Source organism: Aspergillus ibericus (genome assembly GCF_003184845.1).
Source record: "Aspergillus ibericus CBS 121593 unplaced genomic scaffold BO80scaffold_64, whole genome shotgun sequence".
NCBI classification, from domain to species: domain Eukaryota; kingdom Fungi; phylum Ascomycota; class Eurotiomycetes; order Eurotiales; family Aspergillaceae; genus Aspergillus; species Aspergillus ibericus.
In genome coordinates, this window is record NW_020292162.1 from 60,003 (window position 1) to 87,519 (window position 27,517).

The 27,517-nt window shown below is 57.1% G+C and overlaps 12 protein-coding genes across 12 annotated transcripts; 6 read left to right on the plus strand and 6 right to left on the minus strand.

Moving 5' to 3' along the window:
- Positions 1-508: 508 nt before the first annotated feature.
- BO80DRAFT_429468 (uncharacterized protein) lies at positions 509-848 on the minus strand. Its single transcript, XM_025720468.1, has one exon. It carries the CDS (start codon positions 743-745, stop codon positions 560-562), a length of 186 nt encoding a protein of 61 aa, XP_025570290.1. The 5' UTR covers positions 746-848; the 3' UTR covers positions 509-559.
- Positions 849-1,071: 223 nt separating this feature from the next.
- Positions 1,072-2,147, minus strand: BO80DRAFT_429469 (uncharacterized protein). The gene is made up of 2 exons (XM_025720469.1): positions 1,735-2,147; positions 1,072-1,676 (listed from the first exon to the last, which is right to left on the minus strand). The coding sequence occupies exons 1-2, from the start codon at positions 2,084-2,086 to the stop codon at positions 1,198-1,200; spliced, it is 831 nt and encodes a 276-aa protein (XP_025570291.1). The 5' UTR covers positions 2,087-2,147; the 3' UTR covers positions 1,072-1,197.
- A 463-nt stretch (positions 2,148-2,610) lies between these two features.
- Positions 2,611-4,861, plus strand: BO80DRAFT_505780 (uncharacterized protein). Its single transcript, XM_025724510.1, has 3 exons — positions 2,611-3,577; positions 3,636-4,159; positions 4,212-4,861. Exons 1-3 carry the CDS (start codon positions 3,062-3,064, stop codon positions 4,657-4,659), a joined length of 1,488 nt encoding a protein of 495 aa, XP_025570292.1. The 5' UTR covers positions 2,611-3,061; the 3' UTR covers positions 4,660-4,861.
- BO80DRAFT_244846 (polyamine transporter) lies at positions 4,767-6,777 on the minus strand. The gene is made up of 3 exons (XM_025714583.1): positions 6,298-6,777; positions 5,699-6,241; positions 4,767-5,650 (listed from the first exon to the last, which is right to left on the minus strand). Exons 1-3 carry the CDS (start codon positions 6,637-6,639, stop codon positions 4,883-4,885), a joined length of 1,653 nt encoding a protein of 550 aa, XP_025570293.1. The 5' UTR covers positions 6,640-6,777; the 3' UTR covers positions 4,767-4,882.
- Positions 6,778-7,001: 224 nt separating this feature from the next.
- BO80DRAFT_459350 (amidase) lies at positions 7,002-8,634 on the minus strand (the record flags this gene model as incomplete). The annotated part of the gene is made up of 4 exons (XM_025722338.1): positions 7,002-7,369; positions 7,414-7,533; positions 7,580-7,706; positions 7,750-8,634. The coding sequence occupies 4 exons, from the start codon at positions 8,632-8,634 to the stop codon at positions 7,002-7,004; spliced, it is 1,500 nt and encodes a 499-aa protein (XP_025570294.1).
- Positions 8,635-8,897: 263 nt separating this feature from the next.
- BO80DRAFT_429472 (nucleobase cation symporter-1 family protein) lies at positions 8,898-10,984 on the minus strand. Its single transcript, XM_025720470.1, has 7 exons — positions 10,840-10,984; positions 10,636-10,794; positions 10,498-10,581; positions 10,446-10,451; positions 9,737-10,393; positions 9,402-9,691; positions 8,898-9,355 (listed from the first exon to the last, which is right to left on the minus strand). The coding sequence occupies exons 1-7, from the start codon at positions 10,967-10,969 to the stop codon at positions 9,068-9,070; spliced, it is 1,614 nt and encodes a 537-aa protein (XP_025570295.1). The 5' UTR covers positions 10,970-10,984; the 3' UTR covers positions 8,898-9,067.
- A 268-nt stretch (positions 10,985-11,252) lies between these two features.
- BO80DRAFT_367545 (hydantoinase/oxoprolinase) lies at positions 11,253-14,499 on the plus strand (the record flags this gene model as incomplete). Its single annotated transcript, XM_025716293.1, has 6 exons — positions 11,253-11,567; positions 11,625-11,697; positions 11,747-13,588; positions 13,636-13,712; positions 13,760-13,963; positions 14,020-14,499. The coding sequence occupies 6 exons, from the start codon at positions 11,253-11,255 to the stop codon at positions 14,497-14,499; spliced, it is 2,991 nt and encodes a 996-aa protein (XP_025570296.1).
- Positions 14,500-14,812: 313 nt separating this feature from the next.
- Positions 14,813-16,102, plus strand: BO80DRAFT_429476 (isopenicillin N synthase family dioxygenase). The gene is made up of 2 exons (XM_025720471.1): positions 14,813-15,163; positions 15,209-16,102. Exons 1-2 carry the CDS (start codon positions 14,901-14,903, stop codon positions 15,957-15,959), a joined length of 1,014 nt encoding a protein of 337 aa, XP_025570297.1. The 5' UTR covers positions 14,813-14,900; the 3' UTR covers positions 15,960-16,102.
- A 1,146-nt stretch (positions 16,103-17,248) lies between these two features.
- On the plus strand, positions 17,249-18,344 carry BO80DRAFT_429477 (SDR family oxidoreductase). The gene is made up of 4 exons (XM_025720472.1): positions 17,249-17,656; positions 17,702-17,809; positions 17,856-18,012; positions 18,058-18,344. Exons 1-4 carry the CDS (start codon positions 17,355-17,357, stop codon positions 18,241-18,243), a joined length of 753 nt encoding a protein of 250 aa, XP_025570298.1. The 5' UTR covers positions 17,249-17,354; the 3' UTR covers positions 18,244-18,344.
- A 1,552-nt stretch (positions 18,345-19,896) lies between these two features.
- Positions 19,897-21,509, plus strand: BO80DRAFT_245086 (LIP-domain-containing protein). Its single transcript, XM_025714586.1, has one exon. It carries the CDS (start codon positions 20,143-20,145, stop codon positions 21,397-21,399), a length of 1,257 nt encoding a protein of 418 aa, XP_025570299.1. The 5' UTR covers positions 19,897-20,142; the 3' UTR covers positions 21,400-21,509.
- A 161-nt stretch (positions 21,510-21,670) lies between these two features.
- On the minus strand, positions 21,671-23,533 carry BO80DRAFT_449701 (GMC family oxidoreductase; the record flags this gene model as incomplete). The annotated part of the gene is made up of 3 exons (XM_025721759.1): positions 21,671-21,888; positions 21,947-23,161; positions 23,212-23,533. 3 exons carry the CDS (start codon positions 23,531-23,533, stop codon positions 21,671-21,673), a joined length of 1,755 nt encoding a protein of 584 aa, XP_025570300.1.
- Positions 23,534-25,223: 1,690 nt separating this feature from the next.
- BO80DRAFT_367542 (M3 family metallopeptidase) lies at positions 25,224-27,408 on the plus strand (the record flags this gene model as incomplete). The annotated part of the gene is made up of 4 exons (XM_025716292.1): positions 25,224-26,441; positions 26,497-26,632; positions 26,681-27,161; positions 27,210-27,408. The coding sequence occupies 4 exons, from the start codon at positions 25,224-25,226 to the stop codon at positions 27,406-27,408; spliced, it is 2,034 nt and encodes a 677-aa protein (XP_025570301.1).
- Positions 27,409-27,517: the final 109 nt, after the last annotated feature.

Here is a 27,517-nt window from a genome sequence, read left to right on the forward strand (position 1 = left end):
CTGACGCCATCTTGCTGCCGCTCCTGCTGGTAAATACTTGTTAGTAATAAATAGTAACAGCCACGGAGAGTTTATTATCTTATATAATAGTTACAGGAGAGGTAGAGTATGTTACATAAGCCTCGCTACAACCCCCCCCCTCCCCTTCTGTTATATATATATAGCCGTGGGAACACCTACACGAGCCATTCGGAGGAGCCAGCTATGTCAGGTCCATGAAAGCCGCACATTAACAGAGAGTTTGACATTCAGTCCATGTACACGGAGCATCAGCTATTTTTCCATCCACCAGCACATCAAGCGCGTCGGTATTGCCTCATGATCTGCCTGAGCCGATCCAGGGGCAAGGCCTCGACGGACACTCCTGCAAGGCACAGATACGGCAGATACCGTAGTTGGCCTGCACTAGCGCCACGATCGTGTAGGCTCCGAGAACACGCCGGCGGCTACTCCCCGTGCCCCCCTCACTCCGTGACAGATCATGCCCGCGTCCCTGCCGACCTTACCCTCTCAGACTGGCTCACCCCCTCGCACGCTCTCCAAGCCATGCACACCGTGCTCAAGCTTGACAGCAAAAGATGCGCAATTGTGCAGATCCGCCTTCCGCGTCTCTCCCACCACGGGCAACACCAGCCACCTCAGCGGACCATCGCCCCCCCTCTACTTTGGCCGCATAACGATGGATGCCCGGGTGCGCAGCGCCGACGCCATAGGTTCCGGTACGAACAATGGGGGAGGCAAGCATCCCTGATCTCTTGCAGAGATTGGGCGCCCGTCAGCTCTTCGGCGCCGTGAAAGCGCTGGTGGCGCAATCGGCGCGTGGAATCATGCACGTGACGCACGTGTTGATGTCCCCCGGAGCTGAAAATCTCCTACGTATGAACTATGACCCCTGGGACGCCCGTGGAGGAGTTTAGTATCAAGGAGTTGACGGATGCGCATCCGCCGCGACTCCTGGCCGTCGGACAGCTGGACGATCATAATTAAGGGAGCAGGGTTGGGGGAGAGATTCTTCAGACCATTAACGGGGGAAGGGGATGTGCAGTTGGGAGCATCAGACTGAAATAAGTTAGCTGTCAGCCGCATGGCGATGCCGGACTGATATTGGCTAAGGATCTCTGCTGCCTGGGCCAGGCTGCCAGCAAGTACTATACACCATAACCGGGGGTCTATCGCATTGGGTTCAATATGGTGCTTCTAATCCATTGCATCCTCGTCCGAGGTATCGTACCAAACCTCGTCAATCGGCGCATGCACCCGCCCCTTCCCGGTGACCGTGACCATCTCTTTGAAGTCCTCGTAAAAGGTGTCCCACAGGGAGATACACCCCCTCCATCCCATCTCCGGTGGAAACCCTCGAATGCGGTGGGGATCGTGCAGGAGCTCGGCCACGATCCGGTCTCGGAAGTCATGTAACCGGAAGGCAATCGTCTCCAATAGCAGGGGCTCCGCCTTAACCGTCATCAGCACCTCGTAAATATCGTCGTAGCCGTTTGCCAGCTCGATGATCGCCATGACATCCTTGAGCTTGAGGGACGCCATGCGGTTCTCCCTGGCATCCGGATGGAGCAGCACCAGGCCCGAGAGCTGATAGATGGCCCGGGTCAGTCGGTGGCGCTCTGACGGGGAGAGCTGCGTGGGAGGGGGTCCGAAGAATTGGTGGTGTCGACTTCGTACTGCGGTCATGTCAGGAACCGTGACCGACTCCAACCACCATCCGCGAGGTCAACATACGATAAGCGCGCGTTTGGAGACAGGCCACAAATTTCTGGTCGAACAGATTCACGGATCGCTCGGCCGCGGCGGCGTTGCGTACCAACTGCACCACGTCTCGTGCGGTCAAGGTCGCCTTTGGGTGAGGCCCGCCCTGGTCGGCGAGAAACACCCGCGCATAGGGTGGGCATTCAATACTGCGGGGGCCAACCTGCCGATAGATCCAGTTGGCGTTTTGCTGCCAGATCTGTTGATGTCGAGAACACGTCGCGGCGAAGTTCAACACATCCACCAACGCGGGGAGGGAGGTAAAGAGATGAGAGATGATTTCGGCCGGAAGGGCCGACAGGTAGCATCGATCAGGAGTCTCCATGAGGTGAGAGAGCAGGGGAGATTCACCCTGAGACGGTTGATGGGATTGGTGTAGGGGCTCTTTGGGATGGGAGCGGGGGGGGGATGGGGTGGCCCCATATAGGCAGCCATCAGCATTGATATTGGACCGTGGGGGCGAACTACTAACCATCGAGACCCTCTCAGTGCCAGTGGCTGAGGTGAGATTGGCCAAATCCTCCCTTCTGGCCCCAATTTCATACCGATTCGGGCAGAGGGGATGACAGCTCGGGAAACTAGCCCGCTTCCAGCAGGAGGCTAAGAGAACTAGGAGGACACTAGACCCGGGCAGGGTTCTTTTGGCCCCGAGCCTGAGCCCTTGAGCGGCTCTATTCGGAACCATGACATGCAGCATGGCGGATCCGCCTCCGCCCAGGGCTGAGACAAGCTCTGGCAGCCTTGGCCCCTGAGTCTGGGCAGTCAATCTGGCGCATCGTATCACATCTTAACAGCATTTCCTGGCCGGCCACATCCAGCATAACCTTTGGTGGACTTGCTGTGGTTGCTTGGACCGCGGCAAGGCTGTACAAGCTTCCCCATATTGGAATGGGACCTCGGTTCGAGAGGAAGGACCCTTCGAAAGGAGCCCAACAGCCATGGGGGAAACTGCGACGCAGCCATAGACTAGCAGGGATCATCGAAGCGAGATTAAGAGGGCGCTGACAGGATGCCATGGTCCATGGAGTGCCCCGAGATTATCCAACAGTCCAAATTAGTTGTTAGCAAGGCCCCCAACACGACACAGCATCGTGGACCGTGATTGAGCAGGCACTGGCATGGGTATGGCTTGCTATCTATGTCTCGGCCCCCAGGCTCATATGGAGTGCCCAACACCATCCGGACGAGTCGAGGGAAGCTTGCCCCGGTCGCCAGATGGATAGGTGACATATAAAGTTGGCGAGTTTCTCCCCTCTTGGGAGAAGGGCAAGACTCGTGGCAGACCATCATCGTTCTCATCATGTCTTACTCTGCTTCTCCCAGCAAGAAGCTGGCCCTCTACCTCTTTTGTCTCTTCTGGCTCTATTCTTCCCAATTCGCCTTTGCGGCCCCCCACAACACCGAGGACCACCAGGCCCATGCGGTGGCTCGTCGTACCCACAAGGCGTCCTCTACCCCCAAGAATCCCTTCAAGACCCCGTTCGACACCGACAGCGGCGCCAGCAGCAGCGACAGCAGTGATGAAGATATAGCGCCCACGGATGATGGCCCGACCTCGGATCGCAGCCCCGGTCTCGGCATTGAATTCGAAGCCAGTGGCTTTATCTTCAAATCCGGTACATGCAAACTGAAAGGCACTTTGGCCTCCAAGGGCAAAGCGATCAGTGGCCATACCAATACATACTGGAGCCTGACCGTGGATACGACGGGGGAGGTCGAGGGCAAGCTCGCCGGGGAGTATATTCTCAACGGGAAGAACATCAAGCTCGGGGCCGGGACAGCTGCGACCGCCGCCGAGAATGTGCAGAAGGATCTGGTAAGGCCAAGTCAGACTGCACCGACGGACATCTTACAGCCGACTGACATGCAAATAGGTCAAGTGGAACCCGCATGCCACGATGTCGGGCAATAGCTTCGACCTCCTGGACCCCGTGAGCAGCGAGTGCAAGACCTGGAAGGTCGCAGACCCCTCGTCCAGCGGCGGCTATAAGTCACTGCTCTGGCAGGTGCAAGCCACGGCGCCCATGCCCCTTGCCGCGATATACACGCTATTCGAGCTCGCCAAGGGTCCGGATCGCAAGCACGATCCTCTGCTGGCCGAGCACACGCGACATTTGAATCGGATGGTCTGGGTGAATTCGAAGTTCTTCCAAAACGCCCCGCAGGGGAATCAGGCGACCGGGGTCACCAAGAATACGCTCGCCTTTTTCTCCCTCATCCTGTCCTATGTGAAGCCCAGCAGCACGGCGGGGGACAGTCTCAAATTTCGCAGTCCGATTATGCCGCGGACGGATTTTGTCACCCTCTATAATGCGGTGAAGTCGAACATCAAGGGGGAGAATTTGTATGAGCTGGTGCTGGCTTTGCTGTGCTTCAAGAATGATGGCGAGGAAGTCGAGTAAGTTCGGCCGGGCCGGAGTGACATTTTGGGTCTAACTGATCATCACCAGGCTCGATACCATCTGGTGCGATGGAACCGTCAAGGCGCCCAAGCTCTTATCCAGCAAGGACGATCAACTGACCTTCCAGATCGACGGCCACAGCCAATTGTCCGGGTTCCCGGACAAGACGTCCTTCACATTACAGGAATGGATGGACGGTCTCCAAGGCACCGGGACGATGACCGCGAAAGTCAACCAGGCCCTCAAGAAGGCCGACGCGAAATCCACCCGGACGGACAAGAGTCCTGTCGACTTGATGGCCGTCTTCGATCGGTGGTATGACGGCCAGATTGGCGCGTACGGCTCCACTCAGGAGCACCTCTATGCTAATAACAAACAATCCGTCCCGCTGTTTGAGTTTCGGAACCTGGAGGGAATCAAGGACGATAAGTTCAAGACGCGCGTGTCGGAGATCGAGGAGCGGGTGATTTACTACCATAAGCATCATGCTACTTGACGGATCCGAGTTGTGTGATTTATTGATGGTTGTCTTCAAGGATACTGTATGTATATAAAGAGGATTGGGTTCGTAGGAGAGACTGTTCGAGGATTATGGCTCCGACTGCCTTGACCTGCCGGGGATTAAACTGGTTTGGAGTTTCAAATTTATGCATTATCTAGTAGCAGATTACATCGCACCTATCGCGTCTCCTCAATATACACATCTATAGACAAAGTCTCTAGACCCCCGGTTCTCCATGGGCAGCCGTGCCCTTCTCACTGCCACCATCCTCCACCTGCATACCCTCCTCGCTGCTCGCCACACTGGCCAGCTGCCACTCGCGAATGGCATGGCCCTTCCACATGAGCAGCATGACGAACAAGAACGAGAAGATGGCAAAGAAGGCCATCATGCCATACACCCAGCCCACCTCGACAGCCTCCACCCAGGGGTCAATGTAGAAGCTGATAGTCAGGCCATAGACAATCCGGTAGGCCCCGATCACGATACCTGCTTCAGCCGGGTACCGCGTGAAGCACTCGACCACGTAGTTGACTGTGACCGGTACACTGGCGAGGGAACCGATCGTGACAATGAACACGGCCAGTGCGAGGACCATGTAGTGCAGCTGGTACTGCAGGGTAGCGCCGAAGATCCCCAGCCCGATGGGATTGAGAATCAGACTAGGAATCCAGAGCACATGCAGCCGATACTCGGGCTTCCAGGCGCCGTGGTTGAAACGGCGGGCCAGGGCCAGCGGCAGCCGGTCATTGTAGTAGTGGCCGAAGATCTGCACGATGATGATGCCGATCCAGTGACAGAAGGTGAAGGCGGCATTCTGCTTCAGGGAGAAGCCGTAGCCGCCTTTTTCGGGGGATCGCTGTAGCCAGACGGGCACTAGGGCGTTCATGCCCACGTAGAAGCCAAAGGAGATGAGGGTGAAGGTACCCATGATGATGGTCACAGGACAGATCCCGATGAGGATAGGGGCTACAGCGATTTTCATCTGACAGGGTCAGCATGGGTTGCAGAGGAAGGGGGTGATCGTACTGACGGTGGCCGACCAGGTGGTGGGCTGCACCACGCGCTGGCCGAAGAAGAAGGTTGCCCATCGGTTGGCCAGCCAGTTGGTGGGAATAGTCGGATTCCGCTGGGGATTCTCACGGTCGTATCCCGTCTCCTCGAGGCAGAGGAAGATCAGAATGGCCGTAGCACCCAGCAGACCGACGGACCACCAGAACTCGACCGGGAAGAAGGCATTGGCGGAGATAAAGGCCGAAAAGGTGGGCCCGGCGATAGTGCCAAACAGAAAGGCCATGTGCAGGGCTGTAAACGCACGGCCACGCTGATGCAGGAACAGCAGATCAGTGATTACCCGGGGCCCCAGGACGGTGGGGACGGCGCCGAAGAAGCCGGAAAACAAACGCGACATGATAAAGGCGATGTATTCATCTGGGTGGGTCATAAGGGCGCCCCAGATCTGGCAGATCATGGCGCAGAGCACGCACCAGAAGATGACGGAGCTGCGGCCGAGCCGGTGGGCGATGGGGGCGAAGAAGAAGGGGCCGAACGCCATGCCGGCGAGGGCTGCGGAGTTCTGCGACGATCTGCTATCAGGACAAGGGCACATCCGGGTCACGAGACCGCACCTACCGCGTAAGACTCTTGAACCGTGGTCTTGCCATAGATCTTGGCCTGTTGGGCGAGATTCAGTTGACCGGAGAGAGGGGCAATGGCGCCAGAGAAGGAGGCCAGACAGAGAGTCGCCAGGATGACATATTTGCGGCGATGCGTCCAATTCTGCGAGATGCCCGAAATCAGGGGATGGAAGGGATGGAATGGGGGGGGGCTACTGCTTACGAGCGGGTCCGCCGGGTCGGCACTGGGTCGGGGTACCAGCACCACGCCGGGCGGGGGTGGCCCCGATCTGTCGCCATCCAGGGTCGTGGTGATGCCTTTTGCTTTCATGCTGCTGCGTGCACTGCCGGAGAACATGTCAGGAGAAGAGAACGACTGGCCTGAAACTCTGAAGAGGTTTTTCTGGTGTTTGTCGATCCCTTGCCGAACGCGTCACCCCCGGGGTTAAACCCACTGGGGAAATTAGTTCCGGCTGATCGCCTGTCGGGATTGGCTGAGAGCAGCCAGCGATACCCAGCTCTATACACCAGGCGTTTGAGCCAGACCCTTCATTGACTCATTCTTATCGAGTCGAATGGGTCCGTGGGCATATCAGGAGCCCGATCTCTTATCTAGGGACATAAGCGAGACGGCATGAGAGGTAGGGACGTGATTAGCACTAGCACAACCACAGTGTCACCTGTCTTTCTCGGCGCAGAGTATATATATTCTCCATCATATCAATCCCGCAGCAATGGGGGAATCTCCCACGGCCCCACTACCTCTGCCCACCGCTGCATCAGCTGCAGCATCCGGCCCTCGCTCCCCGCACTGCCCACCACCATCAATCCCTGCGGTTGTCCCATGCCCCCTTTCCCTTCCAACCGGCTCATCGGCAGCATCGCCGTGGGATAGCCCGCTAGAGCAGCCACGGCGCAAGTGGCACAATCCCCCGGGCCAATGATCAGGTCGATCTGGTGTTTCGCCAGGGTCGCATCGATCCCCTCCGGACCCGCGAGCCGGTGACCATAGGCTTTGATGACAGCCGCAGACTCGTCCGTCAGGGAGGAGTGCAGCGTGTCGATCAGATCTTTTTGATCGGAGTGTGCTGATATACTTAGTGCTGATCCACTCATCGAGGAGACGACTTACGCTCCGGCATAGCAATAGCGGCATTCTGCTCGTTGTACTCGACGAGCTCTTGCACCGAAGTCACCCTCGGGGCATCCAGCAGGGAGCAGAAAGTTTCAAACAGGCGAGGGAATTCATGGACTGCCAATTAGCGCACATATCCTCGCAATGACTGCAAGATACTCACATGCCACCGAATGACTGACACTCTTGCCCTCATACTGAAGCTCTTCCATCGTGGGGACTTCCACTGGATAGACCACTCGCCCGCCCCGCCGGGTGATCTCGTTCCGAGCCCATTCATATTTATCGAGCTGGGTGGTCAGCCAAGATCTAGCTCTGAGCCATGATACTCACAATCTGCTTCTCAACATCCTCATTCCGCTCTTTCTGGAACTGAAACACATTCCATACGATCGGATCGACGACCCCCACCGCAATGTCCGCCCAGGTGGCTGGCTGCGGACGGGTGCCATTGAGCACCTGCATCAGCAAGGCTAGATCGTCCGGACATTTGGCCATTCCGCCCAGCCGATCGAAATCCCGACTCAGACTGAACACCCCCTCCATGGGGATGGTCCCCCGTGTGGCGGTAAGAGAGTACAGCCCCGCCCGATTGGCGGGCATGCAGACCGACCCCGAGGTCTCGGTGCCAATGGACAACGGGGCAAACCCCGCCGACACGCCCACCCCGGACCCGGATGATGAGCCCCCGGGACCAGATCGACCGATGAAGAGGTCATCGGGTCGAAAGCCGCCCTCGATATACGCCGACTGGGTGATACCATTGACCGCCGACCAGCCCGCGGTCATGCAAAAGGCCTTGAGACCACAAAACTCGGTCATGCTGGCTTTCCCGAGGATGATGAGTCCCTGATCAAGGAGGAGCTCGATCACAGCGGCATTCTGTTTCCCGTAGGTATCCCGAAAGGCGACTGCCCCCGCGGTGGTGGGCAGACCGAGCGACTTGGCGGTGATGATGGCATCTTTGACGATGATGGGGATGCCATGCAACGGACTGCGGATCCGGCCCTCAGTACGTTCCCGGTCGCGATCGGCCGCTTGCTCCAGAGCGGTCTCGGGGTTGACAGAAATCAATGCTCGGAGTCCCAGTCCATCACGATTATGTTTGTCGATCTGAGCTAGGTAGGCGTTGACGATGTCCACGCTGGTGATGCTGCCGGCTTGCAGCAGTTGCCCCAGCTGGGCGGCGGTCGCGGTTAATACGTTTACAGCTGCCATGGCAGTCGTCGAGCTCCCCAGAAAGATGTATCGGAAAGGCTACTCGGCCATGCCAATTGGACCCTGGATATGGGCACGTGCGGGATAAATAGACGATGTCCATCCTACCAGGCACCAGTCGCAGCAAACGCCACGCTCAGATAGCATGGCGCGATGTTCCGTCAATAGCCACCTCGGCCCTTATCACGCCGTCAGATTTTAGCGCCCAGGCAGGGTTTGCCGATGCAACCAATTAACATACTTGGCATCTATTCCTATCAGAGACTGCAGCCTAGGACAGGCCAGTAGCTTAAGGCCAGGTTGTCTTAGATCTCGGATCCAGGCCGTGGTGCGACGGAGATTTCATAATCGTTTGCTCAAAAGAACAGAACTCATAACGTCGCAAAAGCGGTAAATTCAAACGCTAAATGACTCAATGCACACACAAACCACTTCAGTCCTCTCTCCCAAGCTTCGGAGCCCCCACGCGAATGGTCTCCACCGAATCCAGCCGCTCGCGATATTCATCCATCAGGAGCCGAGCAGCAGGCGCGGAGGCCACAAACTCCTGTACGCGTCGATCGGGGAAGACGTAGTGCAGCGCAACATACACGGCACCGCTGATGAACGTACCGCTCAGGAAGCAGATATAGTACAAATGTGTTAGACTGATGGGAACGTGAATCGCCGGGTTCACATAGGCCACGAAGCCGGGCAGCGACGGGACTGTGCCGCAGATCCACTGCCACTTATTAGAATCGGAGTTAGGGCCAGATCTGGGCACCTACCGCGACAATCGCCCGCCAGTTCACCCCATATGTATACCAGTAGATGCTGCTGGCGTCTCCGACAAACAAATCCGGGACCTTGACCTTCTGCTGATTGACCCCCAGGTACGACGCGATCATCAACCCGATCATGGGCGCCACGAACACCGAGTAGCTGCTGAGGACGGTAACAAACACCGTGGCCGTGTTGACCAGCTTCCACGGATTCGCTGCAATGGAGATGAGGGCCGTCAAGTACGCGCCCCGACGGATGTTGATGTATCTGGGAAAGGTCGCCGCGAGATCAAATCCTGGTTCAATCAGCCAAGTCTCCAGAACAAGTGCTTACAACTAACCGCCAGAGAGAGCGTTTCCGGGCACATTGACCCCCAGCTGCGAGATGATCAACGCGGCCCCTCCGAAGAAGGCCGCGGCGCGCGAGCGGGAGCCCCCCGTGGCGATGACGGCACTCAACAGGTTAGGCAGATTCCAGTATGCCTCGCCATAGCGATTCTGAGTCGCAGCCGTGACCAAAATGCCAATGACGCCGCAGATGATGGCGTACAGGGCCGCACTGACCAGCTGCCCGTAGATGGCATCGCGGGGCCGTCGCGCAAATCGGGCGTAGTCGTTCTGGTTCAGGATGCCAGCACAGATGCTACCAATCGTGCTGATGATCCCAAAGGCGATCATCCATCCCGAGCCATACGTCCCGGAGGACAGAGTATCACCGAAGCCGTGGTCGCCCATGGTAGCGAGGGACCAGATCAGCAGGACGATCTCGAACACAATGACAATGGCGGCGGACACATAGAATAGCGACTGCAGCTTATGCGGTCGGACATAGATTACGGGCAAGGAGAGGACCATGAAGATGATGTAGCCCACAAATTCGGCCGTCGTCATGCCGGTGGTCGCGGACATATGGTTGGGGATGCGCTCCTCGAGGGAGGGCCAGATGGCCTGCAGGCAGACGTAGACACACTCGCCTCCGATCCAGGCCTGGAAGGCGTCTGTCATGTCATGTCAATTCGGGTCGATGTGTACAGGTCGTCACTCACTTACACCAAACTGGACAGTCAGCGCGAGTCATCAGTGCTCCATAGGGTACACCTACTGAGGGAGAGGAAGATGCGGTTCCAGATGACAAACTGGCTACCGTACATGCCCCAGACATATCGGTTCACGACGGGGAATCCTACTGGTGGTTACCGTCAATATGCGATCGCCGGACTGTCCCCATGGTAGTGCTTACAGTGGTAGTATGCCCCGGGAAGCGAGTTGAGGACGATGAAGATGGTGGCCAGAAGGTTCCCCACCACGATGGCGACGATGGCCTGCCACCATGACAGCCCCAGGGCAATCAGGGAGCTGCCGGTCATGTAGGTCGAGATGTTGGAGTTGATGAGAATCCCTGTCGCTGGTTAGCCTGCCCGCGCAAGGCCCAATGCTCACCAACAGTAGTTGTTAAAGGTCCAGAACCCCCACCGACGACGATCGGCCTGGATGGGCTCAATGTCGCTGTTGATCCATCGGTCGGGAATGGTCTCGCCCTCCTGGGGAACCTCGAGCCATTCGAGGAGCGTCATGATGTGATGCTGGTCGACGAGGCGATGCTCCCTCCGCGTGTCCTCCATCCCTTGGTATATAAGCCGGATGATAAGCGCTATCTCGGCCGGGCGATCGATCCATGGTCCAGCCCGCAGCTGACAGGCCGTAAGCGGGGTTGCAGCCAGTCCCATCCCAAATGTACCGGCCAGCAGGGAAGTCTAGGCACCCGCGTTCAGGGGTGGGGTAGATAAGCGGTACAAAGGCCCTGTATTCCCGTAGCAGATTGACCGGTCTCTGACGGATTGATACTCACGGAACAAGATGGGATTCTACCGGATCGGCGTGGATGTGGGCGGCACCAACACTGATGCCGCCATCCTTGATACGACCCCCGCTCTGATCGACCAGCCCTTGCGTGGTGTGTGCGCCTCCAGCAAAACCCCCACCACCGCCGATGTCACCTCGGGCATCTACACGGCCATTGTCGATGTCCTGGCCAAGGCCCAGGTTCCCCGCCAGGACGTCCGCAGTGTGGCCATTGGCACCACCCATTTTGTCAACGCCGTCGTCGAGGCCGATCCCCGTCGATTGAGCCGAGTGGCCGTGGTTCGCCTGTGTGGGCCATATACCCGAGCGGTACTATCCAAAGAATCCTTGATATTATCTGCCTCCATGATTACTGACATTGTGAAGATCCCACCCTTTGCTGACTTTCCTCCCCACCTCCGAGATATTGTTGGAGGGCCCGTCCACTACCTGGATGGAGGTACGTCCCGACCAAGTCGACACTTATTCGAGGCCACTAACGTCCGCAGGTCTGGAAATTGATGGACGGGAGATCGCTCCCATCTCCCCTAGGCAAATTGAGGAAACGGTCCGCGAGATTGTAAATGCAGGCATCACGACCGTCGCCGTCGTCGGGGTGTTTTCTCCTCTCGACCATCAGGGAGCCCATGAGAAAACTTGCAAGAAGATGATGCTGCAGCATAATCCAAACCTATCGGTGGTGTGCTCCGCCGACATCGGGAGCGTCGGGCTCCTGGAACGAGAAAACGCCACCATTCTCAATGCCTCCATCCTCGCCTTGGCCAACAAGACCATTCGGGCTTTCTGTCAGGCCATGCAGGATCTCCAGCTCGACTGCCCGTTGTACCTGACCCAAAACGACGGCACTCTGACCAGCGCAGCCACCGCAGCCGAGCGGCCCATCCAGACCTTTGCCAGTGGCCCGACCAACAGTCTCACGGGAGCAGCCTTTCTGGCTGGATTAGACCGGCGGGATCGCAGCACCGCCCCGGACACCCAGGTGCTGGTCGTGGATATCGGAGGCACCACGAGCGACGTCTGCGCTCTTCTCCCGTCTGGATTCCCGCGCAAAGCGCCCAATTTCGTCGAGGTGGGCGGAGTGCGCACGGCGTTCCCCATCCCCGAAGTGCTCTCGGTAGGGCTGGGCGGAGGGAGTCGCATCCGGGTGGACTCGACGGAGGACGGGGTCACGGTCGGTCCAGACTCGGTCGGGTACCGTCTAACGAAAGATGCCTTGGTCTTTGGAGGCGACATCATGACCACCACGGACATTGTGGTCGCGTCCGGTAAGGCCGATCTCGGAGATCCGTCAAAAGTGCAGCATATCCCTGCTCCTGTTCTATCTCAAGCACGCGCCGGCATGAAGAGGATCCTTGAGCGTGCTATCGACGACATGAAGGTGTCCGATCAGCCCGTGACCCTGCTACTGGTCGGGGGAGGGTCCATCATCTGCATTGACGCGCTTGACGGCGTAGCCGAATGTATCCTCCCTCCGCATCATGACTCCGCCAACGCGGTTGGAGCGGCCATTGCCAAGGTCTCGGGCGAGGTCGACATCATTGAGATCCTCGAGGGTCGAGATGAACGAGCAGTGGTGGAGGCGGCCAAGCAGCAAGCCCTCCAGGCCGCCATTGCCCGCGGGGCCGATCCAGACGATGTCACCATCGTGGAGGTGGTCAAGATTCCGCTGCAGTATGTCACGAACAAGGCCATCCGGCTTGTCGTCAAGGCTGTTGGCAAGCTTGCCACGCCTGCCGCTGGTACCTCAACCAACAGTCACCCTATATCATGGGTCTCCGCCGAAGTCGATGAGCCGGCGAGCGAGACCCCGGCTGCGACTATGGTGGGCAGCACTCCACCCTCCTTGCTCACCAAACACACGGCCTTTCTGGATCTCGATGCCTATGTCCCCGAAGTAAAAGACAATGTCTGGTATCTGTCGGCCGTTGATCTGGAATTCATCGCGACCGGGACCGGTGTGCTAGGCACTGGGGGTGGCGGGCCGTCGTACCTGCAGTATCTCCAGTGTCTGGACTGGCTGCAAGGAACTGAGGCCAAGGGACGCATGAGGGTGGTATCCCCGGACAGCGCCCACGACACCGATGTATGCGTGTTTGGGTCCTGGTACGGCGCGCCCAGCGTGTCTGGCGAGCGGCTCCCGGCCAAGACGGAGCTCACCACGGCCATTGACCATGCCGTTCGTCTGTCAGGACATTCACACTTTGAAGTGATTATCGCCGACGAGATTGGCGGGGGTAATGGCATGTCGACGTTCCCTACCAGCGCGTACTACGATATCCCGGTCCTAGATGGGGATCTGATGGGACGGGCCTATCCCAGCATGGAGCATGGTAAGCTGCCTGGCCCTTGACGATACGGAGACTGACCATGCTGGTAGGAACGCCTTACGTCTATGGACACCCCATCACACCGTGTGTTACTGCGGATGCTAAAGGCAATGTTAGCGTAGTTTTGGTAGGGCTCCATCTCTTTGGCGAAGAACCGCTGCTCATGCAACCCAGCAAGCCGAGTCCAATCGCCGGGTGGAGGAGCTGCTCCGAAGCCATTGTGTGAACCTGGGGATCTCGACCGCCGTCGCAGCGGTACCACTGACCTGCGATGTTGTCAAGAAATATTGTATCCCCAACACCGTCTCGCAGGCGTGGTACCTGGGTCGGGCTATCCATCGCGCCCGCCGATCCAAAACGGATGTTGTCAAAGCGATTGTGCGTGAGCCTCCTTAATCTCACACCGAACAGATCACTCACCTCCGCTGCTCTAGTTCGAGACGACTCCCGGGAAACTGCTGTACAGTGGCAAGATCATCGACGTGAAGCGAGATGTCAGCCGCGGGTACACGATGGGCCAGTGCACCATCGCTCCACTGTCCATCGAAGAAAAGGAGGATACGGCCAGCAATGGCGCGGCAGAGACGCGTCATCTGGTGATTCCATTTCAGAACGAGTTCCTGTACGCTGCGTATATTGACCCCGTCAATCCCGACGCGTCCAAGCAAGAGGTGATTTGCACCGTGCCCGACCTCATCTCGGTTCTGGGTCCGGATGGCGAGGCGATTGGGTCGCAGGAGCTGCGGTATGGCCTGCGCGTGAATGTTATTGGCATCGCAGCGCATCCGCTGTGGACGGGGGATGAACGTGGCCTGCGGGTTGGAGGGCCCCAGGGCTTTGGCCTGGACATGGAATGGACGAGTCTGGGACCGTACCAGGCGCCGCGGAGTGTGATTGCCGAGTTTACCCAATAGACTAGACCGTAGATTGATAGGCCTTTGGCCCAGGAAATACATATGTGCATATATTGTTCAGTCGAAGCTTGACCCAGCTATTCGGTGATACTTGTGCAACTCCGGACCCGAGCGAATTCAGGCCGGTGGCAACTCCGGATATAACCTCCAATAGGCGTCCAAGCCGTTGCCGAGTACGACCTGATAGGCGCAGGGGCATTCATGACACCGATCATCTGACACTCGGTGTGACCTTGGCTAACTCTATTCCCTGGCTTCGTGGAAGGCTGGCGTGTCGATCCGCTCCCTTGCAGGCCGTGCCACTTGGGGACCCCAGACGACCACCTCCCCAATAAGTATAGAACCCAGACTACTACCCCGTTTCATCTTGGGCAATATTGACATGCTCCCGTGCTAGCAACATGGCCACCACCTTTGCATCCCTACCGATCATTGATGTGTCCTCTCTCCAGGACCAACCCCCACAGGAGCTACCTGAGCTCAGCCAGCGTCTCTACCATGTCTTCACCACGACCGGCTTCGCCTACTTGGTGAATCACCCACTGAGCTTCAACCATGACGAGCTGTTTGCCATGGCGCGGGAGTTCTTCTCGCTGGCACTGGAGGAGAAGATGCAGCTGGGCAAGACGTCGTTTCGGCCGCAGAACAGCAACGCCTACCGGGGGTAAGCCATCCCCATCGACTAGGGATTAGATAGCTGACTCTCTAGATATTTCCCAACCCAGCCCCTTGAGGGTTCCGACAACCTGAAAGAAGGCTTCGAGATTGGTCCTCCATCTACATCCCGCACTTCCACCTCCTCGCACCAAATCAACCTCTCCGAGCCCAACGTCTGGCCTACCCGGTTCCACTCCCGACGAAACCTCGAGCAACTGTACACCGAGCTTCAAGCCCTCGCATCGAAGCTCCTTTCTCTGCTCGCGCTATCACTCGGTCAGCCGGCAGACCTGTTCGATTCCTATCTCGTCGACTCCCTCAGCACCCTGCGTCTCCTTCACTACCCAGTCGTCGAACCCTCCCCTAACTCCGATGTCGACTCCGCTCTTGGCTCGAGCCCCGACTCCATCTCCAACGTGAAACTAAGCTGCAACCCCCACACCGACAGCGGCATCCTTACCCTTCTCCATCAAGATCCCACTGGCGGCCTCGAAGTCCGCGACGCCTCGGGTAACTGGATCCCCGCACCGTATATCCCGGGTTCATTGGTGGTCAATATCGGGGATCTGATGGCCAAAGTTTCCGGGGGGAGGTTTGTAGCGACGATGCATCGGGTGCGGGCACCACAGGGGCACAGTGGTACTGCCGGTGGCTTAGGGCGGATTAGTGTGCCGTTTTTCTTTGAGCCCGGGGAGAGGTGTCTGATTCGGTCGGTGAATGGAGATGGGGATGCGGTGGTGTATGGGGATCATGTGCGGGCCAAGATGCAGACGTGGGTGGAGTATCAAGCTGTTGAGAGTTAACTTTTGTCCCTATACGAGAAATCGTCTTCAGTCTTCAGATTCTGCCAATGCGCGTTTCTAGTATTACCATCCGGTTGTCTAGGTTGATTAAATTATAATCTCTGCTGGGTCGAATGCCTGCGAACTGATGCTTTCCGACTGACCTCCTTCGAAGTGGGTATTTTCGATCATTCACTTCAATCTTGCTAGGCAAGCTGAATCCGAATTGGAATCTCACTCGTCTTGGAAGGCGACCAAATTCAACGACGTAGCCCACAGCCTAGCTTCACTCTCCGGGCCAAGGGAGCCATTCCCAAGTGCAAGCATCTCCGATACATCGACAACACGGTATTGTTTACGACGCGCGCTAGCGCTGAGTAACTCTAGGTTTGCTCCTACTAGGTCTGTTGCTAGCCCGTTCGCTTCTCAATGGTCTAGAAGTTTCACCAACTCAGCTTCTCATTGGCTTTTATTTTTTTTATAGATCACGTGACCTTTGTTCTGCCCTTTCCTTCCGTTGTTTTTTTTCCCTTCTAGCTTACTTTTTAGCCCTGCCTGAGGCCCTACATGAGGTCCCGCGTGTCTCTATATAAGAGTCTATAAGTTAAATAAGTTGTATAACTTGCAGGACTTGCGTACATTATTCATGTAATTTAGAGAAGTTGTCTACTTTAGTAAGAAAATGCGCTTCGGAATGCCTTGAGCTGTGTGCGAGACCGTAGGTCGTGGCCGCAGGCCACGACCTAGTATGTTCTCTACTCCGTATTGTTTTTGCAAAACCACTGGAACGAATTGCAAGCCGGGAGCAGCAGCCTAACCGCACAAGGCCTCCGGCTCGCGACTTTCCGATACTGGTAGGAGCGATCTGGAAGGATGTCGCGGCGCAGCCCGTTTAAATAAACCGGTGCAATTGATCCTGCAAGACTTGGTATCAGGGGATATCTTCGAACATCTCCGGGATAAGGCTACATACATAGCCCTTCTCCCGACTATGCCGAGCAGCTCTGGGGAAGACCGGGGTTAACACGTCTCGTGGCGGTCGAACTGGCGGTGATTGCGGACTTATCTTCCGCCATCGAGGGAGACCCTTCCATGGACGATGCAGTAAGATCCATGGACTGACCCGGGAATCTGGGGGCCTGGGGTGGGATCTCGGGGTTAAGATGCGGTCGGCCCTAACTCCGGGATGATGGCGCGCAGTGCCTGCCATCTGCATCCGTGATTGGTGATGGCAATCGGTCCGGGGCAATGGCGCGAGACATTAATTTATGCCCACGAGCAAGACATCGGGGATAGGCGGAAGGGGACGAAAGGGGAAGTGAAAGACGCATCGAGACAGTGTCTATATATGCATCTAGCACCCCCGCAACATGCCGGTCGTTTAACCAACTCCATCGCAAAATCCACAGCACCATCATGGCCTCCTACCTGGTTACTGGCAGTTCCAGAGGAATCGGCCATGAACTCGTGCGCCAACTGGCCGCACAGCCCGCCTCCGAAGTCAGCACCATCTTTGCAACCTCGCGCTCCGTCAATGCGCCCCTGCAAGAGCTGGCGGGCCAGCATCCGGGGCGCTTCATTCTAGTTCCCATTGACGTGACCGACCGAGACAGTATCAATAAAGCCGTGGAGAGAGTGGAGAGCATCGTAGGTGACAAGGGACTGGATGTGCTTATCAATAATGCCGGCGTCGTGGAATGGGGCTGGCTCAAGGATATGTAAGACCCTCAGGTGTCGACCTCAGTCTTTGGCTAACCCACTAGGTCTGATCTGAACGACACCTTCAACGTCAATGTAACCGGGCCCCATATCATGGTCCAGGCCTTCCTGCCACTCTTGCGCAAGGGCTCCATGAAGAAGATTGTCAACATGTAAATCATCCCAAACCGCGAAGTATCCCTAGGCTGACCCCCTCAGTTCCAGCAGTGTCGGCTCCATCGCCAAGCAGCCCGTCTACCGCCAGGTGCCCGCCCCTTCCTACAAGATCACCAAGGCCGCGTTGAACATGATGACGGTGCTGTACGCGCAGGAACTGGCCGACGAGGGATTTACTGTGTTTTGCGTGAGCCCGGGGGTGAGTACCATCAATATTATTTCGACATGTTCTAATTCATGGCAGTGGTTGAGAACGAACGACGCCAACGCACATGCCGATTTGTCAGTCGGGACTGGAGTCGAGGGAGTCTTGGGCATGGTGCGCAACGCGGGCGTCGAGGTCAATGGCAAGTTCTTGAATATTCATGTCCCGGGCTGGGAGAACAATCCTGGTTTCAATCAGTATGATGGGAAAGAGCTGCCTTGGTAGGAGATGGTTGCCGTCGGTGTATTTAGCAGTGCGAAGCAGGTAGAATAAGTTCTGTTGAATGTACAGATAAAAGTCACTTTCCACAGAAACATCAGACTGGGAAACGAGCAGTGGACATTTGCAAATTGGCTAAGCTTGCCCTTCATTAGGAAAAGCTAAGAGGCGATGGAGATGAAGTATGCCCGGGATCCATCGGTCTCAACTTAGATACCAGTGGTATTACGCCGCGTTTAGCAGCCCCTGAGCTTGTGGGTCCGATGTTACATAGGCTAGCACTGCACATGTCCAGCTCTTGTTTCAGTCGTACACTGCGGGCTGCTGAGCCACATGGTATCTTCCGAAACCATCTGGCACGTGGTCAGTATTAAGAATGATTTAGAATTGCATGAAGCTGGAGCAATAATCACCTGGGCCGAAGCACAGTGCTCCTGTGGAATGGCCGTGCATTCCGAGGGGCCTAAGACGGAGCGCTTCTTCTGTTCAGTGGTCGGTTGGAAAAGATTCAGCAAATCGCTCGCCCCATGGCCGAAGCTCCTCCTGCTGGTTCTCCAGGTGAACAATATGAGAACGGGATAGTCGAAGCGAAGAGTTGATTAAGGGGGGGTGCGAGGACGATGGGAGACATAGAGCGGAAAAACAAAATATGGCTGTGCCACGTCAGCCCGGTGAAAGGGGCATCAATGATACTGTCTTCCCACATCATAATTGATGTGTCATTTAGGGTCTTTTTTAATCAATGCCCTTTGTTTCCCTGGCTATTCCGGCTAGATCCCCCGTCTGTCGAAGCAAGATCGTACTTGTTGACCAACCGTTGTCTGTCCCGCATTAGCCCTAGAATGGACGACCATTCTAGGCTGCCACTATTGGCTGTCAATCGGCCATCCAAGGGGATGGAGGATTATCTACTCCGTACTCCGTATCTCCTATCCATCCCGGTAGAACTTGGCGACGATCTGCCGGTCAGTGCTCCACCTCGTCGGCCTGGCTGGGGAGGCTGCCTCCACCCGGTCGGGTATTTCAGCCGGTTTTCCTTCACCGAACAACTGAAAGGCATCGGAGCCGACCATTTCCACGTCCGTTCTAGAATTTTCTCTCGATGGAGTACGCCGTACACAGTACGGAGTAGAGCATCCGATTCCCGTCGCCTTGGTTGAACGAGTGGACATACGGTGGAGTCGACCTTACCATCACTATTGTCATCATCAGGCCTCCACGTGGAAAATCCCGCACCGCGTTCTGACTACATGTGACATCGAGGCATCAATATAACCGAGGCGGATCTCCGGCCTGTGAATGATGCAGCTTCCCCTCATTCCATCCCGACTACTGCAGCCATTTGGCACTCGATTCCCGGCAGCCATGCTAAGCGAGCGCTTACCGGAACCCTCTTCCACCAGACCAGACATCTCAACCAAATCCCCCAATCACCCCAATCCGCGACCGTGACCGCCTCTCATGGTGGAAACATCCTCAGCCAACAAGTCAGCAACATCCGGGCCATCCGGGCCATCCGAGCAGGACTCCACCGTGCGGTCATCGCACGCGATCTCGCCCCGGATCCCCTCACGCTAAGTCGGCCCTAAACACGAGAACCGTCCACTACGCCGGCCGGGCGGCCCTCTCACTGGTCCATGATGGCGGCCCAACGAGCCGGCGCAGAATCAAGCCCGGGGATAGTGTTGGTCCGCCGGCTTCTCACTGGCGGGTTCGGCCAAAACCTCCAAGCCACGGATCCCGCCATACTGCGCCTTGTTTACGGTGAAGCCAAACCCCGGTAGCCTGCAGCTCATCCCATCCACCCATAACAATATTAAATACACAGCTCATTCCCCAACTGCTTGACTCCGTACCTCCTCCCTCTCTCCCTCCGCACGGCCCCTTTCCCCCCTTCCCGTCACCATGTACATCCCCTCGGTGCTCCTACTGGCCGCCAGCCTGGTCCACGGCGCTGCGGCGCTGCCCACCCCCGACTCGATCCCGATTCCCCCCAGTCAGGATCCCTGGTACACTGCCCCGGAGGGCTTCGAGCACGCTGAACCGGGTGCCATCCTGCGCGTGCGGTCCGCCCCGGGCAACCTCACCACCGTGGTTGGCAACGCGTCTGCCGCCTACAACATCCTCTACCGGACGACGGACAGTCAATACAAGCCCTCCTGGGCCGTGACCACGCTGCTCCTCCCCTCCACCGCCGCCGCCGCCGCCGTCAACCAGAGCGCCCTCCTCTCCTACCAAATCGCCTACGACTCGTTCGACATCAATGCCAGCCCCAGCTACGCCCTCTACTCCAACCCCCCAGCTGACATCGCCATCGCCCTCAACCGCGGCTGGTTCGTCAACGTCCCGGACTACGAAGGCCCTCTCGCCTCTTTCACGGCCGGGGTGCAATCCGGCCACGCAACCCTCGACTCCGTGCGCTCCGTGCTGGCCTCAGGCTTCGGCCTCAACGAGGACGCCCGCTACGCCCTCTGGGGATACTCCGGTGGTTCCATCGCCAGCGAATGGGCCGCCGAACTGCAAGTGCAATACGCACCCGAACTCAACATCAGCGGCATCGCCATCGGCGGCGTCATCCCCAACGTAACCAGCGTGATGGACACCGTCAGCTCGACCCTCAGCGCGGGTCTGATCCCCCCAGCCACCCTCGGCCTCTCCAGCCAACACCCCGAAACCTACAACTACCTCATCAGCCAACTAAAGACGACCGGTCCCTACAACCGCACGGGCTTCCTCGCCGCGAAGGGAATGACCCTCGCGGAAGCGGAGATCGCCTACGCGGAGCAAGACATCTTCAACTACTTCCTCAACGGGTCGGCGACCTTCCAAACCCCGCTCGTGCAAAAGACTCTCGCCCAGGATGGATACATGGGGTATCACGGATTCCCGCAGATGCCGGTATTCGCGTACAAGGCGATTCACGACGAGGTGAGCCCGATTCAGGATACCGATCGGTTGGTGAAGCGGTATTGTGGCGTGGGGGTGAATATTTTGTATGAGCGGAATACGGTGGGGGGGCATTCGGCCGAGCAGGTCAATGGGGATGCGAGGGCGTGGGCTTGGTTGGGGAGTGTGTTGGAGGGGACGTATGCGCAGACGTATAAGACGGTGGGGTGTACCATTCGGAATGTCAGTTGGAATACTACGACGTCGCCGTTGTGAGGGCTCCTGGTGATGGTGAGAGGATGCTGTGGGCGGGATGACGGTGTATGCACCGTCGATGTTAATGTACAGTAATGGACGGGGTGGAGGATGGATGGATGATGGTAATGTATATACATGGTAATCTAACGACTCTCTTTAATCTACCATAACAACTGAATGTGATGAATGTATTTAAATGTGGTCATAAATACTCTATCTACTCTTGAGGATATACTGGATGGATGTTGAATGTAAATCTATAATCTATACTGTATCAACAGGGGGTCAACTAGAACAGAGAAGAATCCGCCTTGATCAGATCGGCCGTGCGCTCGGCCGCCGCATACAAGGTGCTGACCAGGTGGCCGCACACCTGGAAGGGCAGCACCGACGCATCCACCACGCGCACGTTGCTGGTGCCGTACACCAGGTTCTTGTGGTTCACCACACCACCCTTCTCTTGGGGCATCATGATGGCAGTTCCAACAGGGTGGAAGTTCGAGCGGTCTGCAGAGTTTGTTAGCAGCTAGTAGGTATCAATCAGGAACAGAATCAGCCAACGTACACTGCGTGAAGAGCCACTCGGTCCACTCCTCCTCCGAGGCATCCGCCGGCACCTCCGAGAACCCAGGGGTGGTCTCCTCCGTCACAATGCTGGACAGAGGCGCCGACTGGAACGTCTTGCGGATGTACTTGGACACCTCGATCTGGCTGTCCAGATCCCAGTCGAACTTGTAGTAGTTGGGGTTGATGGTGGGGTAGACGGTCGGGTCGGCCGAGCTGATGTGGATGTTACCACGGGCAAAGGGCAACAGGGCCCAGTACTGGGCGCTCAGGCTGTCGGTGCCACCGGGGTAGTACAGGATCTCGGCGATCGGGATCTGGCTCTTGAAGATCAGGTCGTACTGCTGCTGGAACAGGGCCTCCAACACCTGGGCCGACATGGTGCCGCCGCTCACCTCGGCCGTCTCCTTGGCCCACTGCTTCAGTTGCTTGCGGACCGAGGCAGCCACGGTGGACGTCTCGTTGCCGTAGACGTCAGTAACGTTGGGGTAGATCACCACCTTGGGACCCGTGAGACCGGGGGTCGTGGCAGCGTACATGCCCGTGTTGGTCTGGTCCTGGAGGTTCTCGCCAACGGTGGGGAGATCGACCTTGACGGTGATGTTGTATTTGTCGAGGATGGCAGGGTTGCCGATACCGGACAGTTCCAGGATGGCGGGGGACTTGAGGGCACCAGCCGAGACGATGACCTCCTCGCTGGCGCCGATCACGCTAACGGTGCCGTTGGCGGAGGTGATCTCCACACCAGCCGCAGTGATGTTGCCGGCGGACTCGTCACGCCACACGAGGCGGTTGACAAAGGTGTCGAGCAGCACGTGGAGGTTGGGACGGGATTGGATGGGCCAGTAGTAGGCACGGGCGGCATCCTCACGCACGTACGCGGTGTAGTTGATGGTGGAGGGGAAGAGGTTGAGACCACGCATCTTGCCACCGTTGATATCCTCGGAATATGGGACGCCGAGTCCCTGGAAGGTCTCGTTCAGCAGGCTGGTGAGGTTGTTGGCCGGGATGTCGGGCCAGCCCACGGACAGCGGTCCGTCCTCGCCGTTGACTTCGGCGTCGTAGGTAACACCGGCCGCGCGCTGGCTGGCAGTGGGGTAGGTCAGGTTCTCGCTCTTCAGGTAGTAGGGGAGCAGGCTGTCCCAGGACCATCCCTCGTTACCGATGGCCTCCCAGGCATCGATCTGGGCGTCCTCGGCGCGGGTGTACGCCATTCCTAGCAGACATTAGTGGCCGATGGATTGATACACACCTTCACAGACATACCGTTGATGGCACTGGTTCCCGCAAGAGCCTTGCCGGCGCGCAGCGTCTGGACCAGGTCGCCGGCATAGGGCTGGCTGACGGTCTCATACTGCCAGTCGATGTCGGTGCCAAAGGCCAGTCCGTAACCATCCACATCGGTGACGTTGTAGTTGTTGAGGACGGAGCCACCGGCCTCGATGATGAGAACCGACACATCAGGGTTTTCCGAGAGACGGTTGGCGATGACGAGACCACTGGTACCTCCGCCCACGACGATATAATCGTAGGTGGGGGCTGCCAGGGCCGTCGACAGGGCGCCGAGGAGGGTCAAGCTGCGAATCATCGTGGTGGCTGCGCTCGCTCCGTGATGTCTGCCTGGCATCAACATTCGAGGGGCTCCCTTGGCCCTTTATATGTCCCTCGACAGTGGACTCCATACTCGTACTGTTGAGCGAATTCCCACCCCTTGAAGTCTGCCTAATCGCTTGATCATCTTCCGTCAGCGAATCGGTGTCCACTGGACTCTGGCCGGCCGTACCGGTGACCTCGTCGAAATCTCTGGATATTGGCAGTGATCCTGGACCCAATTAAGCTTGCCGTGCCGTGGTCGGACAGGATCCACCTGAGCACATCGGCATGCCGATGATGCATCGGCCTGAGACAGCCCAAGCCACTAAGGTCGTCTAGCCGCGAAACTTCTTGGTGCCGCGCCTGCCTAGTGTTAGGACCTGCGGAAGTATGCGTGTCCAATATAGCAGCCTATGCGGATACGAGGTTGGCAGCCAGGAAGGGATAATCGTGGCAGATGCTTGCTACTCTTCACTAATTATGACTTCCCTGAGCTGCAATTGAGTCCGGGTGAACGTCGGCCTGGGACCCCTGACAAGACCCTGAATGGGTCAGGGCCGATCGTGTGGCTCGAACTAAACGGGTCTTCCCGTGTGAATCCGCAAAATTTGCTCAAGAGGGGTTTCACGGTTTCACCCCATCACTTTGAGCACCACTCGGACGGTCTTGATGAATCCATCCGCCTGACTAAACGTTTGTCATCGGCCTGCTGGGTCCACCCATTGACGTGATCAAATCCATTCCCCTGCGCAAATCAGATCGTGCACGCAAAGTGGGACTATTTTGAGTGATTGCTCAGCGCAACTTCAAACTTCGGACTTCGGAGGATCGTATAGCCTAGCGTTGCTTGGCCGGTGGCGGTGGGACGGCCGGGCCAATCTACTATCAATCTGGTTATCTCGGTGAGCAATTCATCTCTTCTGGCACGATTAGTGAGAGTTTTATAAGCGACTTTAATTTCCCATCTCTTCATCTAGCAGAGACGTTGGCCTAGGGGCCGCCGGCAATGGCGCTATTGAAATCAGATAGCGTCAGATAACAAAGGCCCGCCGTTCGGAAAACCCTGATGCCGCAGGAAATTGTCCATATTGCGCAAATGGTGGGCCGTCGACCCAAGGATGTGAGGAAGTTAGTGCGGTGACCTTGTGGGATCCTTGACAGTATCGTTCGACGAGCATCCCAAGATGGAATCCTACAGACCCCCCTGTCATTAAGACGCTCAAATTTCGCTCGTCATCAAGTGCTTGGAACCTTCGGAGCATATAGTTGAGCGGCATTCCGTCACAAAGTCTCCACCAAGTAAGGGGCAATTTTGCTGTCAAAGACCCATCCGGTGAGATCCGTATGCGTTTGGCATCCGCCAGGATCAGACATGAAGAAATCCCTCCGGTGTTGCCTCTCGCGCTAGGCCTCGCCATGACACGCCTGATAACGGCGATGATGCGCCTGATAAGATGACCTGAGTTCCCCTGAGACGGTGCGAGTTAGCTCCACACTAGCTCGGATCGGGCATGGTGACATGCAGCCATCCCATCCAGCTCAGGTGACTGTCAAGGTGCCTGGTCAGGTCATGTGCAGCCTTGCGGCCTCTGCCTTCCCTCACGCCCTGCACGCGTCGTGGCTTGATGTATCAACAATCGCCTCGAATTAGACATCTTGACAATCGAAATTGCTGTATCCTCACCATGGCCATCCCGGAATATGCCCACCTGCCCACATTCGACATCACCCCCGCAGCTCTTCTAGGCTACGCCCACCGGCTGGTCGAGAAGGTTCGAGTGGAGGTTGATAAGCTAGTCGACTCCGTCTGCGTAGGGAGCGCCACCTTTGACAGTGTAGTACATCCTTTAGCAGATCTGGATAATGAATTCAAGTACGACGTTCAGTACATCGCACTATTTCAGTCTGTCGCCCCGTCGCCTGATCTTCGCAAAGCATCGTCAGAAGCAGTGAACCTGGTGAATCAGGCGTACCTGGCTCTGTTTCAAGATGAACCTCTCTTTGCTCTCGTCGACGCCGCGTATGGCAGAACCAATGATATCCCGGATGAAGAATCCACCCGGCTCTTGGCCCGGTTTCATCGCATGTTCGTGGATAACGGCCTCCAGCTGGTCGGGGCGAGCCGTGAGCGGTTCAAGTGGATCGCGAAGCGACGGCTTGAACTGCGAAATCAATTCATGGATAATATTGCCAGTGATCCTGGTAGCTTGTGGATTCCTACGGAGGCGCTGGAAGGACTGGATGATCATATGGTCAAGAACCTCGATGGTGATCAGCTTAAGCGCATTCGTCTCGACCGGCCGACAGTCAATGCCGTCTTGGGAAAATGCAGTGTGGCGCAAACCCGGCGAGATGTGTTTCTGAGCAGCCAGTCCATTTACCCAGACAATGTCGATTTGTTCCAGGAGACCATTCGTCTGCGAGATGAAGCAGCCCCCCTACTAGGGTTTCCGTCGTTCGCTGCGCAGCAGCTGCGACATCAGCTGGTCAAGTCCCCTAGTGCGGTCCATGACCTCCTCGAGAACCTTGCACACAAACTGCAGCCGATCGCGTCCCGGGAGCTGCAGGCGCTGCGGAGCTTGAGTGGCTCGGATTTGCATCTCTGGGACTTTGAATACTATCACCGCCGCCTGCTGCAAGAAAAGTACCAAGTCAACCACGATCTCATCTCGGAGTACTTTCCTGCGGAATACACGATTCAGCGAATGCTCAGCACGTTCGAGAGATTATTCGGTCTGTCCATCACTGAGGTTGAAGAAAAGTCCGACCGACACGTATGGCATCCGGAGGTGAGAGTGTTCACGGTCCGCGACCAGGACTCTTCCCTCCTGGGCTATCTCTATACCGACATCTACCCTCGGCCCGGCAAGTACAACCACGCGGCCAACTTCAACATCCACCCAGTACGTCGATCAAGATCGCAGAGCATTTTCGCTGTTCCCTAATCTTATGTCACAGGGATTCCGCAAGAAAGATGGGTCGCAATCGCCAGTCGCCACGGCCCTCGTGTGCAACGTATCGCCCGCTACGGCCGACCTTCCTGCACTTTTGCAGCACAGAGAAGTGATCACCCTCTTCCACGAGCTAGGTCACGGTCAGTCGCATCAACCGGCTCTATATCGCTAACTAACCAGGTTTGCAGGAATCCATGATCTTCTAGGCAAAGCCAAGTACGCTATATTCTCCGGCCATCGAACCGTGCGAGACTTTGTGGAGGCGCCGAGTCAGCTGCTCGAGTATTGGTGCTGGGTGCCAGAGTGCTTGCAGCAACTCAGCTGCCATTACTCTCACCTACCCGAGTACAGTGAGCGATGGTCGGATGCTGCAAAGGGTGCAAGGCCACCCAAGGAGATACCGGAGAGCCTCGTCCAGGGGCTCGCCGCCGTGAAGCAAGTCAATCAGGGGATCCTAACATTGAGACAGGTCGCGTTCAGCAAATTCGATATGCAGATCCATGACCACTGTGCCAGTTCCACCTCGACGCCCATTGCGGAAGTCTACAACTCCCTGCTTCAAGAGATGACCCTCCTTCAGGGCCCGGGAGGATGGGATTGGGGCCATGGATATGCCACCACTTCCCATTATATGTGGGGACAAGAAGCCAACTACTACTCCTACCTGTAGTAAGTTGGCTGCCTTGAGCACACGAGGCTCCTTCTAACCTGGGACAGCACGCGCACCCTGGCGGCGGATATCTGGGCGTTCAACTTCCGCAACGACCCCATGAGCGAAGAAGCTGGACTCCGCTATCGACGGATGATCCTGGCAAAAGGCGGCAGTGTAGACGAGTTCGAGCTTCTCCGGGAATTCTTGGGACGGGTTCCCTCAGCGGAGGCATATTTGCAAGATCTAGGTGTAGACCCGGCGTAGTAGGCGCGGACCTGCGGGTGGTTATCTGATTTATTCAGCCGTTGTAAGCTGAGCCACGTCATTGCCTGGCGGACTCTTTTGGCCTCTGAAGAGGAATTTCTCCGTGATG